The 17,365-nt window shown below is 37.6% G+C and overlaps 1 protein-coding gene across 1 annotated transcript; it reads right to left on the reverse strand.

The window, feature by feature from the left end:
* Window positions 1-13,476: 13,476 nt before the first annotated feature.
* tusc2a (tumor suppressor 2, mitochondrial calcium regulator a) lies at window positions 13,477-16,813 on the reverse strand. Its single transcript, XM_008408656.2, has 4 exons — window positions 16,689-16,813; window positions 14,910-15,142; window positions 14,243-14,363; window positions 13,477-14,155 (listed from the first exon to the last, which is right to left on the reverse strand). The coding sequence occupies exons 2-4, from the start codon at window positions 15,050-15,052 to the stop codon at window positions 14,090-14,092; spliced, it is 330 nt and encodes a 109-aa protein (XP_008406878.1). The 5' UTR covers window positions 15,053-15,142; window positions 16,689-16,813; the 3' UTR covers window positions 13,477-14,089.
* Between the last annotated feature and the right edge of the window lie 552 nt (window positions 16,814-17,365).

A 17,365-nucleotide genomic window follows, 5' to 3' on the forward strand; every position in this document is an offset into this window, starting at 1 on the left:
AAGCRCCAGGACCGTCTCTTAAAAGTGTTTTAGCTGTGGGATCGGGCTACCAGCAGTGCARAGCTTGCTCAGGAATGGCAGCAGGCAGGTGTGAGTGCATCTGCAAGCAATGTGAGGTGGAGACTCTTGGAGCAAGGCCTGGTCTCAAGGAGGGCAGCAAAGAAGCCACTTCTCTCCAGGAAGAACATCAGGGACAGACTGATATTCTGCAAAAGGTACAGGGAGTGGACTGCTGAGGACTGGGGTAAAGTCATTTTCTCTGATGAATCCCCTTTTCGATTGTTTGGGACATCTGGAAAACAGCTTGTTGGGAGAAGACGAGGTGAGCGCTACCACCAGTCTTGTCTCATGCCAACTGTAAAGCATCCTGAAACCATTCATGTGTGGGGTTGCTTCTCAGCCAAGGGAGTCGGCTCTCTTACAGTCCTGCCTAAAAACACAGCCATGAATAAAGAATGGTACCAGAATGTCCTCCGAGAGCAACTTCTCCCAACCGTCCCAGAGCAGTTTGGTGATGAACAATGCCTTTTCCAGCATGATGGAGCACCTTGCCATAAAGCAAAGGTGATAACTAACTGGCTCAGGGAACAAAACATAGAGATTTTGGGTCCATGGCCTGGAAACACCCCAGATCTTAATCCCATTGAAAACTTGTGGTCAATCATCGAGAGACGGGTGGACAAACAAAAACCTAGGAATTCTGACAAAATGCGATCATTGATTGTGCAAGAATGGACTGCTATCAGGATTTGGTCCAGAAGTTGATTGAGAGCATGCCAGGGAGAATTGCAGAGGTCCTGAAGAAGAGGGGTCAACACTGTACATATTGACTTGCTGCATTAACTCATTCTGTCAATAAAAGCTTTTGTTACTCATAATATGATTGCAATTGTATTTCTGTATGTGATGAAAACATCTGACATACACACATGAAAACCAGAGGGCAGCAGATCATGTGAAAATATAATATTTGTGTCATTCTCAAAACTTTTGGCCATGACTGTACATGAAAGGTTAAAAGTTAATTCCAGCTCAATTAAAAACACTTAATTTATCCAGAACATCAGATACATAGATGCTTAGTCATAATCATGTAGAATATTACAGTACACTATTCAGATTGGTGCATTGTGAAAACATAATCACTTCATGCATGGAAACATCAATAAGGCCCAAATTGCTTCCCTCTGCTTGAAATAGATAATTAAAGCCTTTATTCTCACCACAAACAATGAAAGTTTAGAAACTAATAAGAGGCTTAACAGCGTCTCATAAATATTGTTCTAAATAAATAATGGTTGGTTTTCTGTTGCTTTAATCCCTTTCTGTAATTACAGCAGTTAATCATTTTGCATGACAACTTCAAACCCATCTACAGTCACATCCAAGAAGTATAATATTCATTCCTATGAGGCCCGTTTGTTAAAATTACTACTGGAAAATAACAACCATTAAGCAGGTTTTAAACAAATGTTTATGAAGCCTATATTTCTGTAATGATTTTTATTGGCCTAATGTAATATTATAATCTTAAATATTTGTGTTTTTATTAGCCTGTCACCCCTATGTCTTTCTGTAAGTAAAAATGTTAATATATTTATCTAAATCCTCCATAAATACCTTTCAAATTAATTATTACATGCATATTATGAGTCTTGCATTCATGTTTTTTTCCTTTAGTTTGATATAAGCGATGTGGCTCCCTGCCCAGGGCTTCACAACCTGAGGGTGTCACAAGCAGTCAGAGAAACAATTTTAAAACACAGAAAGATTTTTCTGTCACATATTTGAGTAAAAAAGGAGCAGGGCAGCTGCCACCGCAGCGCTTCTCTGGTGAAATGTGTCGAAGTGTGGCACAGAAATAGAGACTGGCTCAGGCGACAAGTTGACCAGAGTTCTGAGAAATATTTATTTTGAAATAAAAGACCTCCTGATTCTACACTTCATTTCTCTTAGAAACTTCTCAAGATGGGAAGTTTGAACAGGCCATTCAATAATGCAGACATGCATTAATCTTCATAAATCTGGAGATTTGGTTACAAGAAAGTTGAATAATCAGCAGAATCCCATCTATCAATGTGTGCAATACAATAGTAAAGAAATATGGGCGTGATGAATATTTGGTTTGCTATCATATTTCAAGTCTGATGCATGCAAATTCTACATACCAGTGGATGTATTAGATGCACATTAATTGTAATCTATAAATGTTTTCACAATGTCCTGAAGTCAGACTGGCCCATGGCTCCAGTCAGCAATATCAAATCCAAAGTCCACTGTTGAGAAGTCAAAGGAGGCATCTTGGGTTGCAGTTCTCCATAGCAACGTTTTACATGGTCCACATTGAAGATACAACATGAAAAGTCTTTTCTGTTCCACCATCACAAAATAAACACAAGACGTTTGCTTAACGCTACAGAGACAATGTCTTTTGATCAGATTAGACTAATATTGACCTTCAGCTGGGTGTGACCAGCTAAACACATGGAAAAGTACCTCATATCCACTGCTAAAGCTGCAGTGCAAAACGTTTATAAAAATACATGTTTTTTATTTATTTGTTAAAATATCACCATGGGGGGACTGTATATTATGAGGCAGATAATCTGTGAAAAGGTCGGCCACCTCCTCCTTCTACTAGCTGCTGTTACTGTCTGAAGATATGCACTCCTCCCAACAAAAATCAACCTATCAGAGCCAGGAGGAAGGTTTTAGCACTGTCAATCAATTTTGTGAACGTGCTGCTAAATGTACTAAAGGTGTAGAAACAACCTACCGCTAGGTACACAAAACCTATGAAGTACACAGCAAATCCTGCAGAGTTTCAGAATTGGTCCTTTTCAGAATTGACATTAATTTAACTCTTACAGAGTTATTTCAACAACAGTTTGAGTAGTTAGAACTATTACAAGTGTTACAATTACTACATTTCTTGTTAAAATAACTCTGAAAGAGTTAAATTAACACCAATTCAGATAAGGACCAAATAAACTCGGCATTGAGTTGATTTAACTCTGCAGAATCTGCTTGTGTATTTCTGATTTAGTTTCTAGTGAAAATATCTTACTATTCTTGAAATAAAATGAAACTAACTTACAAGTAACTTTTTTAGCAAAAATATATAACAAGACATTTTTCCCATGTTTTAAGCTAATTTATCTGCCAATAGAACTAGTGTTTTTTCATTAATATTAAGAAATTATTCACTTAAAACAAGCCTCTGTATCTCACTGAAAAGTTACTTTTAAGTTAGTTTAACTTATTTCAAGTTTACTAAGATATTTGCACCAGAAACTAGACCAAAATTGCTTAGTAAGATGTTGTGTTTTTGCAGTGTACCTTCACAACATAAAGACATTTTCAACAAATATGAAAAAAGGGTACTGCAGCTTTAATGTATAGTGGAGAACCTGTGTTGCTGAGGGCCTCTTTCTTTTCCAAATGTCCTTGGAACCTCTTTAAAGTGCATGGTTTCACAAATACCTTTTAATACTTCAAGTGCACTAAAATCCAAGAGTGTCCCCATGTTTATTTCCTCTTCGGTAAAGTAGATAATTTGAATTTAAACTAGGTTTTACTTGTAAAAATCAAAGAGTGTGAAAAACTCACATCTGTCCTCATGAAGGAGTTAAAGTGCAGCAGTTTCCTTTCGAGCACAAACTGAAAAAAAACCCTTAGATAAAACTTCAAGGAAGGAAATTGCACTTAAAGATATTGAGAGACATCTGGCAGCAGCACTAAAAGTAATGCCTAACCCTAAAACCAGTGGTGAAACATCAGTGTTGGCTGTGTATTTAAAACATAGACGAATGCGCAAGCAGTCATTCTGTTCAGTCGAGTGAAAAATTGTATGCAGGCCTTTTGCTTTTATTCAAGCTGTGTTCGTGGCTGTGTTTTTCCACAAGCGCTTTGAGCACACTTCAGACAGTGGGTACACAAGGCATCTGGTATGCAGATGTCACTGCTGCCTGCCGGCATGTGATGACAGCCAGAGGCAATGACTCACTGAAGTACCCAAGTACCACATGCTGTCTTGCTGCCAAGTACAGCAGATATGGATGGGGACAGAGGACGTCTGAAACCACTGAATTAAATGAGCAGCTAGAGCTTGTTTGCCTTTTAGATTTTTAATCTGGCCCACCACATATTTTTATGTGGCCCTCTGGACTCCAGACCCTAAATTACATTGATTAGTCCCTCTGTTTTTTGTTTTTATTTGTGAGTTTAATGAACATTCTCTGCAGAAATGATCAAAAACATCAAGTTTAGGTGACTTCTAACTCCCGCCTGCAGGTGGCAGTATAGCTTACTTCAGCTTTTCTGGGTGTAAAGTTGTAGTCCTCATTGAGTAACAAAAAGTTACACTTAATGACATACAAAGCGCAAATGTTGCAAAATCTTTAAACTAGCACCGCAAAATCTTTTTGATTGCAAAAAATTACAAAAACAATCACCAAATTTCACAGAGAATGGTTAATGTTAAAAAAAATGTAAATAGTTTTAGTACTTATAGAATGCAAAGACAGCTATTTATTAATATTTTTAATGGCTTGTTAAAGGTGGCGTATCACTGCCAAAAAGTGCAATTGAAGTGCACTTTTTGTACTTCAATTTGGGTTTCTATTGCTTCTGAAAACAGCGAAAACCCTTTAAAAAAACAGAACTGGTTTTGGCAATAAGTTAATGTTTTTTATCTTTTTTTTTTTAAAGCCATTTCAAAATCTCAATAATGTAACGTCACAAATAAGCAGGCACTGCCCCTCACCTACGAACCTCAGCGAAGTCCAGCCTGTTACCTAGCAACCCCAGTGAAAGCGAAGCTCCAGCCCATTTGCTTGGCTGGTCTTACCACTGTATGCGCTGTACAATGGCTGCTGGAAAAGATAAGTCTTTTGTTGTTGACTTACCATCCAGAAACCACTTGCTGCATTCTTGTTGGTTGTGCAGGAGGCTCCACTCCTGCCTAGCAAAGATACATGTATAGCTGCGCATCAGTTTGCAGTCATTTTCACATCCGAGTTAAACTTTGAGTTTTGAGTTGTGGCCATCAGCAGCTCATTTGAATTTAAAGTGACAAGATGCTCAACAACAGCTCATTCTGAATGGAGCTCAGAAAAGGCAGAACAGACTAAAATCTCATTATCTAAGAATGATTTTATTTTAAAAAATTAATTAACATGTTTTTATAACCCATAAACCTATTTTAATGTCTTTAAGGAAATATAATCGGCCCCCTTTAATGAGTTTTATTAATACATTCTGGCACAACCGATCCAAGAGAAAATTTCTGATCTTGATATTGTCAAAATGAAAATGACTTTGACACCTCTGGCGTAGATGGTAAAAGATTATTTAAAGTGCTGCTGTTTCAACGTTTCTGGTCAGAGGTCAAGGCTCAGCTTGTGTCAAAGGAGTGTTACTTGTGATGTCTGAACACATGACCAGGGTAGCTTTGACGCAGGAAGATGCTGTTTTCCCTGTCAGGGTGAGTTCCTCTGCTTATCCTCCGAGCTCTGCTGACTCACCTCACCATGTCATCAGTTTGTCCCTCATGCTCTTTTTCTCTGCAGAGAGGTTAAGGGAAATCTAGAACGCGGGCGACCGCATGATTGAGGACAAAGAGGGAGGAAAGGAACAGAGATTCGCCTCCGTTTTCCTCTGGTGTCAGCTTCCCTTTGACTTCAAGCTCCTGACTTTACATCAGCAGGAACAAGTGAATGTCAGGAAGCGAAAACAATGGGAGGGAAAATGGAAGTGCACAGTGCCACTGTTACTGTGTTTCCTAAACACTGTAAATCTCATTGCCTTTTGGGTAAACCTGGACCCAAATCTTTGTCACTCCCACAGCGGCAAATAGATTTTAACATTAAAACATCTGTTTTATTTACTGGAACCTTGCTGTTTTGGAAAAGTTAGTTAAAACATTGCTCAGATAGATAATGCTTTATGAAAAGGCACAGTACCACTTTACAATATGTTATCCATTAATCTATAAATACAATTAATAACTGTTTATTATGGCTTTATTCAGGATAAGAAGGAAACTGTATGCTAAAAACTAAGTCTACAAATGCTTATTGTGCTTCAAGGTAGTCTGAAATGTTTACTATAACAACTCCAGATAAAATATGGGTGATTTCATGGAAAAAATGTAAAGAACATGTTTTTATAACCCATAAACCTATCATATGGGTTTATGGGCAGTTTCTTGCCAATTTCTACTTGGCAAGAAACTGGTAGATTTTGTGTCTTCACTCTTAATTAATGCATAATAACCAGCTATTAATGATTTACAAAGTGTCTAAGATTAATGAATAACATAACTATAAGAGGAGTTGTATTATAAAGTGGTACTAAAGGCGTTTGAACAGTACATTTGGTCAGAACTCATTTTAGTGAACGTCTTAGTGTTTTCAATCATTTTCTACTAACTTAAAAGTGTGGCTCATGTTCTTGATTCTTATTTATATTTTTGGGTTTTTTTATGTATTGTTTGTATTGTGGTGAACTTTTGGGCCATAAGGTATTATTATTATTATTGTTATTATTATTATTATTATTATTATTATTATTATTATTATTATTATTATTAACGGGTAAAAGCTTGTAGATTTTTTACAATGTCATATTGTATTTATATTGATTTTACCTTGAGGTACAACAGATATAAACTAGCCTTTATGGCTAACTCTGACATATTTTATGATGCGTATTGTCCATTTAAATAAATAAACGACAATAACAACAACTGTTTCATATTATAACTACATTCAGAATGGAAAGAAGATAATTGAGCTGTTACAATATTGAGTGCTAAAAAGGTAAATAAATGTCTTAAATTGCCAGATTTGTTTTCTCTTTGTGAAAGGGATTATAGTTTCCTATTTATCTATTTTTTTATTTTAGGCAAGAGGCTTCAGAGGTTTTATACTGAGCCCTATATACAGTATATACGGAGCATATATATAGATGTATATATATATAGAGAAAAAAAAATAGAAATCCCAACTTACTTTCTCGAGATCCCGACTTTTTTTTTTCTCGAGATCCCGAGAAACTTTATCCGAATCAGAATCAGAACATAATGACATAATCACAGTAATGGAGGACACACACCCATGGGGTAGATATACAGATTTTTATTTCGAGCTTGGGCTTGAGTATAAACACATCAAATCAGTGCTTGACAGCAGACATGGTTTTTGTATAAGTGAGGGACATCTGAAGAGAGTTTTCAGTGAGCAGGGACTCATTCGGCGCAAGTCCTATTCCGACTGGCAGAGATTTGGTTGAATTCATTAATAACCAGCTGCAGTCCTATGGACAGCTTCATGGTTACCGATGGATGCACGCTAAATGCAGAGAGCATGGACTTTGTGTGAGAAAAGAAGATGTGCGCATGGAGTTGAAGGAATTGGATCCCCAAGGGGTGGCAACTGAGGCAGGCAAGAAGTCTCAGACGGAGAAATTACTTTTGTCTCTTTGCACTTGCATGATATTCTCCTCTGGTACATCTCTGGACCGCAGAAAATGATATAAGTCGTCCTCCATGAACTATGTAGACACACTTTACCACATAAAAAATGCCTTTCCCGCCAAAAAAAAGTAACTCATAATTTTTCAAACATTTCGTGGGACCTCGAGAAACTAAGTCGGGATGTCAAGAAAGTAAGTCGGGATTTCTCTTCTTTTCTTTTTTTCTCCATGTCCCCTTAGGCTTAGGGGCTCCGTAGTTTTATGCCAACTGCTGGAAAGGTTGACAATTGTTTTATCTTTTCCCTATTTGTGAATATCGGTTCTCACTGTAGTTCACTGGAGTCTCAAAGACTATTTTTCTCTTTTTCTCGTTCTTGAATTTCTTTAACTTAGGGCTCGATGTGTTGGATTTAAGGCTTTAGTAGCCTACTTCATCTCACCAGACAGGTTCTATTTAAGCGGTTTCTTGATCTAATAAACATGGCAATAACCAGACTTGAGTAAAACTCAATTTCTTTTCCAATGGTATAATGTAATGTGACTTTGAAGCTGGAATAAAATGCAGAAAAGAAATCTGAATTAGCATAAAAAACTGAAAATATAAAAGTACCTGCAGACAAAACATGGAAGGAGGACTAATCAAAGGAAAATGGGGAACAGCTGAGACAGACAGAGGAAAATCAGGTGGAAAAGAACAGCTGTGAAGAGGAGCAAACTGGCCAGCTGAGGAAGGTGAACGATAAACACAGGAGACGAACTGAGACACAGGGAAACAATAAATCAAGAAGGGAACGAATCCAAAGGCACAAGGAGCAGAGCATTACAATAAACTAGAAAATTTCTGAAGTAATATAAACGGGACCTGCCAAAGTGTGCCCGTCGGTTGGAACCCATACTAAAAATTAGCATAGACTGGCGACCTGTCCAGGGTGACCCCACCTCTCGCCCAAAACGTTCGCTGGAGATAGGCACCTGTACCTCCCGACCGGACTAAGGGACAAGGGTGTATAGAAAATGGATGGATGGATATTGTTCAATTACTTGAAACATTTAAGCGCTATAAAGCATTAATAAGAAACTTGTAAATAGTTTTTCAACAGAACCTCCAGTATAAAATGATGAACTATTCCTTTATTAAGTTACTCTAATAAGCAGAACTGTTTCTGAGAAATAGTTTTTTCAGCTCCCTCTCATTCAAATGTGCTGTGTAAGATATATATATTGCAACATAATTCATCAGCAACAGCACTCACAGATGTTTCACTTTAAACCGCTTCAGCCTACATACTTCTAGGAAAGCGGTGTCTCCTTTTTCACTCTTTATAATTCGAAGCACATTTCCGTACTTTTTCGAGGACTGCAGATAATTCATGACGACCGACTCTCTGACTCTCATCTCCACATTCACATGGACGATTCCCCCTTCCCCACTTTACGCTCACATTGTATACATCAGGGAACACATTCCACAGGTCAGAACAGTGCTTCACGTTGTCACTTTCACGAGGTTCATAACTTCTATGCCTCATCCTTATGGTGGAGGGGGAACTTGCAGCAAAACTTCAAAACAGGAGCGGAGAGGAAACACATCAAAGTGACTGACCTCTGACCCAAGAACGCACCCAACCACATTCCACTCAATTACAGACACCAGGGTAGGGCTGCAGAGGAAGCCCTACCCTTTTATTGTGGAAACTCAGCACGCACACAGAAATATATATTTACATTACCATTAAAGTTTGATCCTCAGCCAACTGGTAACCACCTGAAACACGTCATATCTCTTTGCACTCAGATCACATAAATCCAACCTTTGTATTCTGGATATCTTGCTTTAACAAAGTTATCACTAGATAAAGAGAAAACGTGATAACGGTGGTGTTCATGTGAGTGAACACAAAACCACACGGTTCATGTCTCAGGAGGAGTAGCTTTTTGCTGCCATCTAGTGGTAGGAAAGCGTTAACTAGATTTTATGACGTGATTGTTTTATGACGTGATTGTTTAAACCAGGAGTGTCCAAAGTGTGGCTAAGGGGACAAACCGTACTTTTTTCGTCCAACCATCCATTTTCTTGTACCCTTGTCCCTTAGTGGGGTCGGGAGAGTTGCTGGTGCCCATCTCCAGCTAACGTTTCGGGCGAGAGATGGGGTCACCCTCGATAGGTCGCCAGTCTGTCGCAGGGCAACACAGAGACACACAGGACACACACACACACACTTAGGGGCAATTTAGACAGACCAATTAACCTGACAGTCATGTTTTTGGACTGTGGGAGGAAACCGGAGTACCCGGAGAAAACCCACGCATGCACAGGGAGAACATGCAAACTCCATGCAGAAAGACCGGGGCCGGGAATCGAACCCAGAACCTTCTTGCTGCAAGGGAACAGCTCTACCAACTGCGCCACTGTGCAGCCGAAGTGCAGACTTTTTTCGTCCAAAAAAGTTATTTTCTCCTGACATTCAAGTTAGGTTTCGCTGCTCTTGATTGTTGAAGGTTACCATAGCAACCAGTAACTGACATCTCGTATCTGTTTTTTTTTTCCTGTTGCTGTTTGGACTACAGTGGGTTTTTTGCACCTACGGTGTTGACGTCACATCTCCAGGAGCTAATGCGGCTCACTTGTTTCCGCTTTGAGTTACCATGACTGCTAGAAAAGACTAAGTCGTATTTTAGATGCAAAAAAAGCAATACTATGAACATTGTTGTCTTCCTAATATAATGGGCTTTTAAGATTTCATTAATTTCCAAGCGATCCTGAATTAAGAAGATGGTGGCTTGTAAATATTTGTCACTACCAGTTAAAGCTAACGCTGCACAACACAAAGTTTGCAGCCTTCACTTCACTCCGGATCAACCTAAAAATAATTTAAAAAAAAGTAAAAAGTAGTCATCCAAGAAATTACGCAAGCAAGAGTAAAAAAAAGTATTTGGTATACTCAAGTTCTGAGTAACTGATCAAATTATTAATCATTTAATGTTTAAAAATTAAATTTTCATATGGACCAAAATACAAGGTTAAGTGCCAATGTCGGCATTTTAAGGACAAAAATGATAATTCATAAAAGCAACAAAAAATAACAAAATCAGGCAAAAGAGCATTTTTCCCAAATCAGTTTCTTTCAATAAAAAACGAATGAAACTTTAAAAACTGCAGGTTAAACTGTAGGTTTAATGTTTAATTAAACATGTTTTAATTAAAACATTAAACATGTTTTAATTTTTGGTTAGTTAGAACATGTTTGTTCCTCATTCAGTGAAGTTGCTCACAGTGGGTAGAATATCCTGAAATAAAGTAAAAATAGCGATACTTCATAATAAAATTATTCAAGTAAAAAGTATATATATTTTTTTCTTTTTCAAAAAAGTTAAGTAAATGTAAATAACAACTCTGCCAGTCATTCAATGGACCTTACCAAGCTCCGCCTAGAAACGCCCTCTAAAATTCCACGTGGCTGCAGGTCTCACAAGGAAAGCCTCGCGGTGCTTAGTTTCTATGTAAACATGGCGTCTTTCATTTCGACTGACTCTCTGCAGAGTATTTCTGAGTTGATTAGTTTAGCATTTCTGCCGGATTTTCACAAAATATCAGCCACGACAATGGACAGGGGAACCAACAAGTTCATGTCATCTTTTTTGGACGACATCAAGGTGTTTGAGCCACGCGATGCCTCCAACATTGTGCGCGTCACAGCTAAATGCTACTGGTCGATGAGGAAAACAGTAGATCCTCCCACCCTCAGCATAAATATAGCCGTGGACAAGATCACTGATGCCTATTGTTCTTGCAAGTCTGGGTAAGTCGGGCATTTGTGGTTTTGAGGGTTATTTTTGAAACCAATGATTTCTGTTGTTGGCAAATGTTTGAGTGTCCCTAGGCCTGATGCTAGCGTGGCTAACACGATTACAGTTTAGTAAAAAGCCTTTTCAGGTCAAATAAAATCTTTAATGTATGTCAGATACGGTACACATTGCATATTGATCTGTTTAGCTAACGTAAGACTGTGTAACAGACAGGCTTCAGGATGTAGAAGTTGTATCGGTACTGCCATTATGCTGTACTTGGCTAAAATGTTTTCATAATAGATGTGTTTATTATTGACTTTATTATTTTTTTCATTCACTAAACATAAAGAAAGCAAAGCAATAATACTTACACCAGCACACAATCCTTTGTTCTTATTGAACCTACGATGCGGTTGTGCACAAGCTTTGATCCAAGCAAGGCTTTCAGTTTCAAGGAAGCAGGAGCCTCTGGGAAAGGTCAGTCGGCTCCCAAACCAGACACCATCATTCTCAATCAGTTCTGCTGGAATTAAAGGTTTTTAAGAAATAAATGGCCCTGAGTGTGGGATAAGTTGCTAGCATTTAAAAAAGCTTTAAAGGAAATTACAAAAAAATACCTAGAAAATTACTTTAATGTTTGTGGAGTCATTTAAAAACATCTTAATGCGTCTCTGAATCCCCAAAACTCTGACTTAAAACAAGCCGATCAAATAAAGACAGCCAAGCAAAACTAGCTTCCATTATTTATGTGTTTTGTGTATTTCTCACAGGCAAAACTAATTGACATCACACACTCAGTGGCCACTTAGGCATCTAGACGAGACAACGTTCAGACTGAGAACTTTAACAGGATGGAAAGGGGATTGAAGTGACTTTGAACGCAACAGTTGTTGGCGCCAGACAGGGTGATGTGAGGATTTCTCAAACTATTCATTTATGAGGATTTTCCTACACAATGATCTCTAATATTACATAAAATGACCTGTTATAAAACAAGTCCAGCTTTTTGTCCTTTTGTTGAGGTCAGATGAGAATGGATGGACTGGGTGAGGACGACAGACAATAGTAGCTCAAATAACTTGCTATAACTCAGGTACGAATGGAGAAAATGTCAAACCTTGATAACAACATCAAGCTTTACTAAACTGGACAATAGTTTGGGAAAAAATGTCTAGTATGACGTGTCTCGATTTCAGCCCAAACATTCATATTGTAGGGTCACAATTTGGTCAAAACAATATAAATGCATGGATTCAACTTGACCCATTTTGAGTCCCGTTAGCGCCAACAGAGCATTGCATAAACCCTACAGTGTTGTGAACCATGTCCTGGTTCACAACAATGTTGTGAACCAGGCCCAGATGGGTACACTGGGTACACAAGCCCAGTGTACCCATCTGTCTAGAAATTGTACCGGACTTGGAACTCGCCAAACTGTACAAGACTGATATTCTAAAAATCTTAATAGTAACTCTTGACAAAGCGTATCCAAGAAGATAATGGATGTCAAAATTCATCACAGCAGTTTTGCGTGTCAAATTAGTTCATGAGTCCAAACGATGAATTCAAAAGTGAGCGTTAGTAATAATTTTATGAGATTCAGAGTTTGAAAAAGAGCGAGAAGATTCCCAAGAAATTTCAGGTAATTTTTTTCAGGTCATGTTTGGTCATTTGAATGCTAAACTGACTGCTAGTAAGCTTGTCCCACTAGCTGCGTTTCCATTGACCATAAAATCGTGCAAATTGGAATTACAAAAATAAATTTGCCCACTGGAAACACAATGAAACTGTTAACCAAATGTTATCAGAAGTGGACAATGGAGAATGAAGACTGGTTTTAACGACTCATTATGTGAACAAACTTGTTCACGCTTGATTTAAATTGCATTTCTTATTTAATGGAAACGCCATAATTTTTTTCTCCATTAGTGGAATATCAACATTTTGGGCACATTTGTGCGCAAAATGCACAATGTGCATTGTAGGGAAACACAGCTAGTAATTGACCAAAGACCAAAAGATCGACCGAAGATGCTGACTCAAACTTTCAGCCAAATATTTCCCTACAATTCTCTCACGGTAAAAGATTTTAGCAATAATTGCAGTGTGAACCAAGCTTAAAGGGAAAAAAAAAACTAAAATAAAAACCTGTCAAGACGTAGATTACAAAATTTAAAAAAATGGCATTAATGCAAAGATTTGAGTCCCAACTCAGTTCATTAAAACATTTATTCAAGTATTTCCAACTAAGAAAGTATTTACAGTACATTATGTTCACTAGTGCAGGTCTGAGCTCCAGAAGCTAAGACAAACTCAGACATGACGATACAGAACATGAGCATATGCATAAGAACTTTAAAAAAAAAAATCCACTTTTATTGCTACCCTTCATTCTGCCATCCGTCTTCCACAGGTCTAACCAATATGTAAAAAGAACCGTACAGTTTAACACACACACACAGTTTAGCGTTTCACCGAAGGCAGAAACAATTACAGCCTTTTCACATCATTTTAGTTTCTCCCAGCACAAAAGAAGAAGAAAAAACTTCACAGGGGAAATACGATGTGGATACTTCTCCAAGATGGCTTACATGTCAGATGATGTTTTGTAAACCATTTCCGGCACCACTTCTGCAAAGTGATAGCAAGGAGAGTAGAGAACAGAACTATCTGTAACCACAGTTTAAATGGAGCAATTTAACAATACAGGCTGAGTGTTCGATGTTTTCCCAAGCAGAACAATTTTCCCAGACTTAACCACGATTCTGTCTGTCTGTAGAAGTTTTGCTGTAAAGTTTTGAGAAGATCAGAGCTGAGAAACTCCTCACCCCTCACAGAGGACGATGGGGAAATCTACATGAATGCACGGGTGATCGAGCTTCACGATTCCCTGGAAGATTAACAATTTCCCAATTAACAAACGGAGCAGTTTCTGAGGAAACATGCTGGGCAATTGCTGCTGTGTGTCCACGCTCACCTGTGGAATCAGGTTCTTCTGGATCCTTTTCAACTTCGACCTTTTCCTGCCGTTTTTTGTCACCACCGTCTCTTCGTAGAATTCGTGGGCTAGATCCCCATCCTCATCGAAGTACAAGGAGCTGAAAAAACAAAGAGTTTTAACACCGAAATCAAAATGAGGCATTTTCATTTAGATTTAGGATTATTACTCCAGATTGGTTCTGTTGGATTTGCTCAATAATCCACTTAATTACTGGGTCATAGTGGTTTCACCACCTCTGATGTGTCAACCATTAAAATAAAGAGAAAATTCAAAGACAGGACAGAACAACACAGTCAGCTTATAACAGTCTAATATAGAGAAGTTGCAGTTGCCAACAATGATGACTTCATAAAAACACCCATACAGAGGGGTGTAACCCAGACATATAATGAACTTTTAGAGACCTTAATGTTTAATTGTATGCAAAGTTTAAATGGTACATCAAACAGTGTTACTGTGATGATTAAAAATCCCCTTTAGACCTTTTCCAAGGAGATCCTCTGGTTAAAAGGTTTATGCTGACATTTACAAGCATTTCTTTAGATATGATTAAAAAAAAAGTGTCAAATTTTCTTTAATATTGGGTTTTTAAATGATTTAATGGATTAAAAATTGTTCATTTAAAACAAAAACCTTTCTGTACCTCCTTCTTGTGAACACAAATGGTGTTGCATTCCTGGAGCCTTTCAGTCGGGCCACAGATTGCTCGTTTCCATCGGCCCCTGAATCCCCTCCGCTGCCTGAGAAAGGCCAAGAACCTTTGACTTTGGATCCACTTCCTCCCATTCTCAGAGATAAGACATTATTTATCTCCAGTCAACGCTTCCGCTCCGCTCGGTTGGCCAGATGCTCTCAGTTTCTCAGCAAGGCCAGGAGCTGGAAAGTGAAAGAAAGCACAAAGAAAAAGAGCGTTCCTAATCAGACGACGGCCGCCTGGTTAGTGTAAAGCAGCAGCTGTTTGCTTAGTGGCTGCTGACAAGCTGCAGGATAACACATGGAACCAGATTCCAGCTCACACATTTCCTAAAGACTGTGCTCAAGCTTTTCATTACAAGATCACAAAGTGACGTTCTCATCAATTATAACTTTCACAAACGGCAAACTATACAAACCATTTCTCCTGTGAAAACAAATTTTTTTGGAATAATAGCAAGATGGTCTACAGAAAGAGATCTTGTTTGCTCTTTAATTGCGGTTTAATAGTGTTATCAATTAATTCAAAAGATAATTTTGATGACGTATGAATAAGTTTTATCCACTTTCAGACTTACAGTTACACCAAAACGGTTTTACCTTATTAAAAAAAAAATTGGATTTTCTTAATTAACCTAATTAATAATACTACCCCGAAAATATCCTCCAACTGTGAGAGTTTAACCCAGATCTTTAAATTATATGTTAAATAGGTGATCACAGCTTTGTGTGTATGAGATAATCTAAAACAGATGAGTATTTGAGCTAAAGTAAATTTATTGTGTTTTAATGATATCCAAATTGTCTTTGTTGATATTGTCTCATCATGTAGTGACTTTCATTTGCTCATTATGAATCTTCTGAAATAGAAACCTCTATAAAACAGAAAAAAAGAGAAAAACTAGACTCTTTATTTACGCCATTTTATTTCAAGATATATATTTTGTAACACATTTGAATATAACCAAAGTTATTTTATTTCAGTAATTCAATTCAGAAGCTTAACCAAAAGTTAAATACCCCTGTAAATGTTTAATATCTTAATGACTATGACTTACAGCTAGTGAAAACTCACAACATACATAAATGAATGAATGAGTATAACAGGTTTTACAATTTTTCCAAAGCTTCACCTATTCGCAAAGAACAGAATATGAACAGCAGATTCCTATGATTATTAAGTTAGGCTCTCTTTACTCAAATTGGATAGCCATTTTATTTCAAAATGTATATTTTGTAATTGCTCTTGCCGTTATTCTGTGACCCTTGGTAATTGTATATTTTAATGAAGTAAAAAGAAAAACGTTCAGAATTAAATGGACAGTGAAAGCACAAATTTTAGAGTATTACCGCTGTCGACATGTCGCTGGAGTAAACTGCACCATATAAAAGCTAATAAAACGCAGCACATTATCGTTATGCTAGCTTCACTGTAAGCTAACCAAGTGGGCCGCACACAAAAACAACACCAGACATTTAATTTATTACGCTCGATACCTCACTATATCAACTAATGAAAACACATATTTTCCTAGGCTTAATATATTCAACAAAAAAGACGATTAAGAAGTAAACAAACGGAAACGTCCATACAGTCTTAACTGTTAGCTTCAACCACTGACGCATATTAGCTTCGACGGCTAAAATAATTACTTGCACCGAAGCTTCACCATTGACACACCAAAATCCTTCTTTCTCACACAACAACTCTTAAGATGAATAGACTTACCTTATTATATAATGTTAAATCGACAAGTGGGCTCATAACTGCCAGCTGTTCCGCTAGCAGCAGAGAGGACGAAGCAATCAGCTGATCTCGGCGATAGGCTGCAGTCAGACTCACTGACCTTTAACCAATCAGGTGGAACATTCGTCTCCTTGACAACGCTCAGGCTTCTTAGTCGTCCACTATTTACGGAATGCCATAAACTACAAGGTAGTGATGTAAAATAGCTCAAACACGATTCTAAATCAAATGTTATTACTGATATTGGAATATGGAGTTATGATTTATATTTCGGTAAAATTAATGAACGATGAACACATATAATGTGTGGTGACAAACACATTGTGTGTATACATAGTGATCCACAAAAATGATCACCTTGTATACTAGTGATCCTTTTTCTTTATTCAAGAAAAAAAGGATCACTACTCAAACTTAATCCCGTGTAACTGGGATACATGTAGAAATATGTCAAAAGCCCATGTTACATTAATTCAAATTCTTCAGTTATTGTAGCTAGTGATGACTATATTCATATAGAATGTTCCTCTGATTCTTGACATTAAAATACACACAAAAAAAACCATTACCATCCACCCCCATCAGTACATCTTAAAAAAAACTTTCTACACTTTATTACCCTTCTGTTACTGTCAGTGAATATTTGCTTGTGACAAAAA

This window comes from Poecilia reticulata, linkage group LG5, assembly GCF_000633615.1.
Source record: "Poecilia reticulata strain Guanapo linkage group LG5, Guppy_female_1.0+MT, whole genome shotgun sequence".
Taxonomy (NCBI): Eukaryota; Metazoa; Chordata; class Actinopteri; order Cyprinodontiformes; family Poeciliidae; genus Poecilia; species Poecilia reticulata.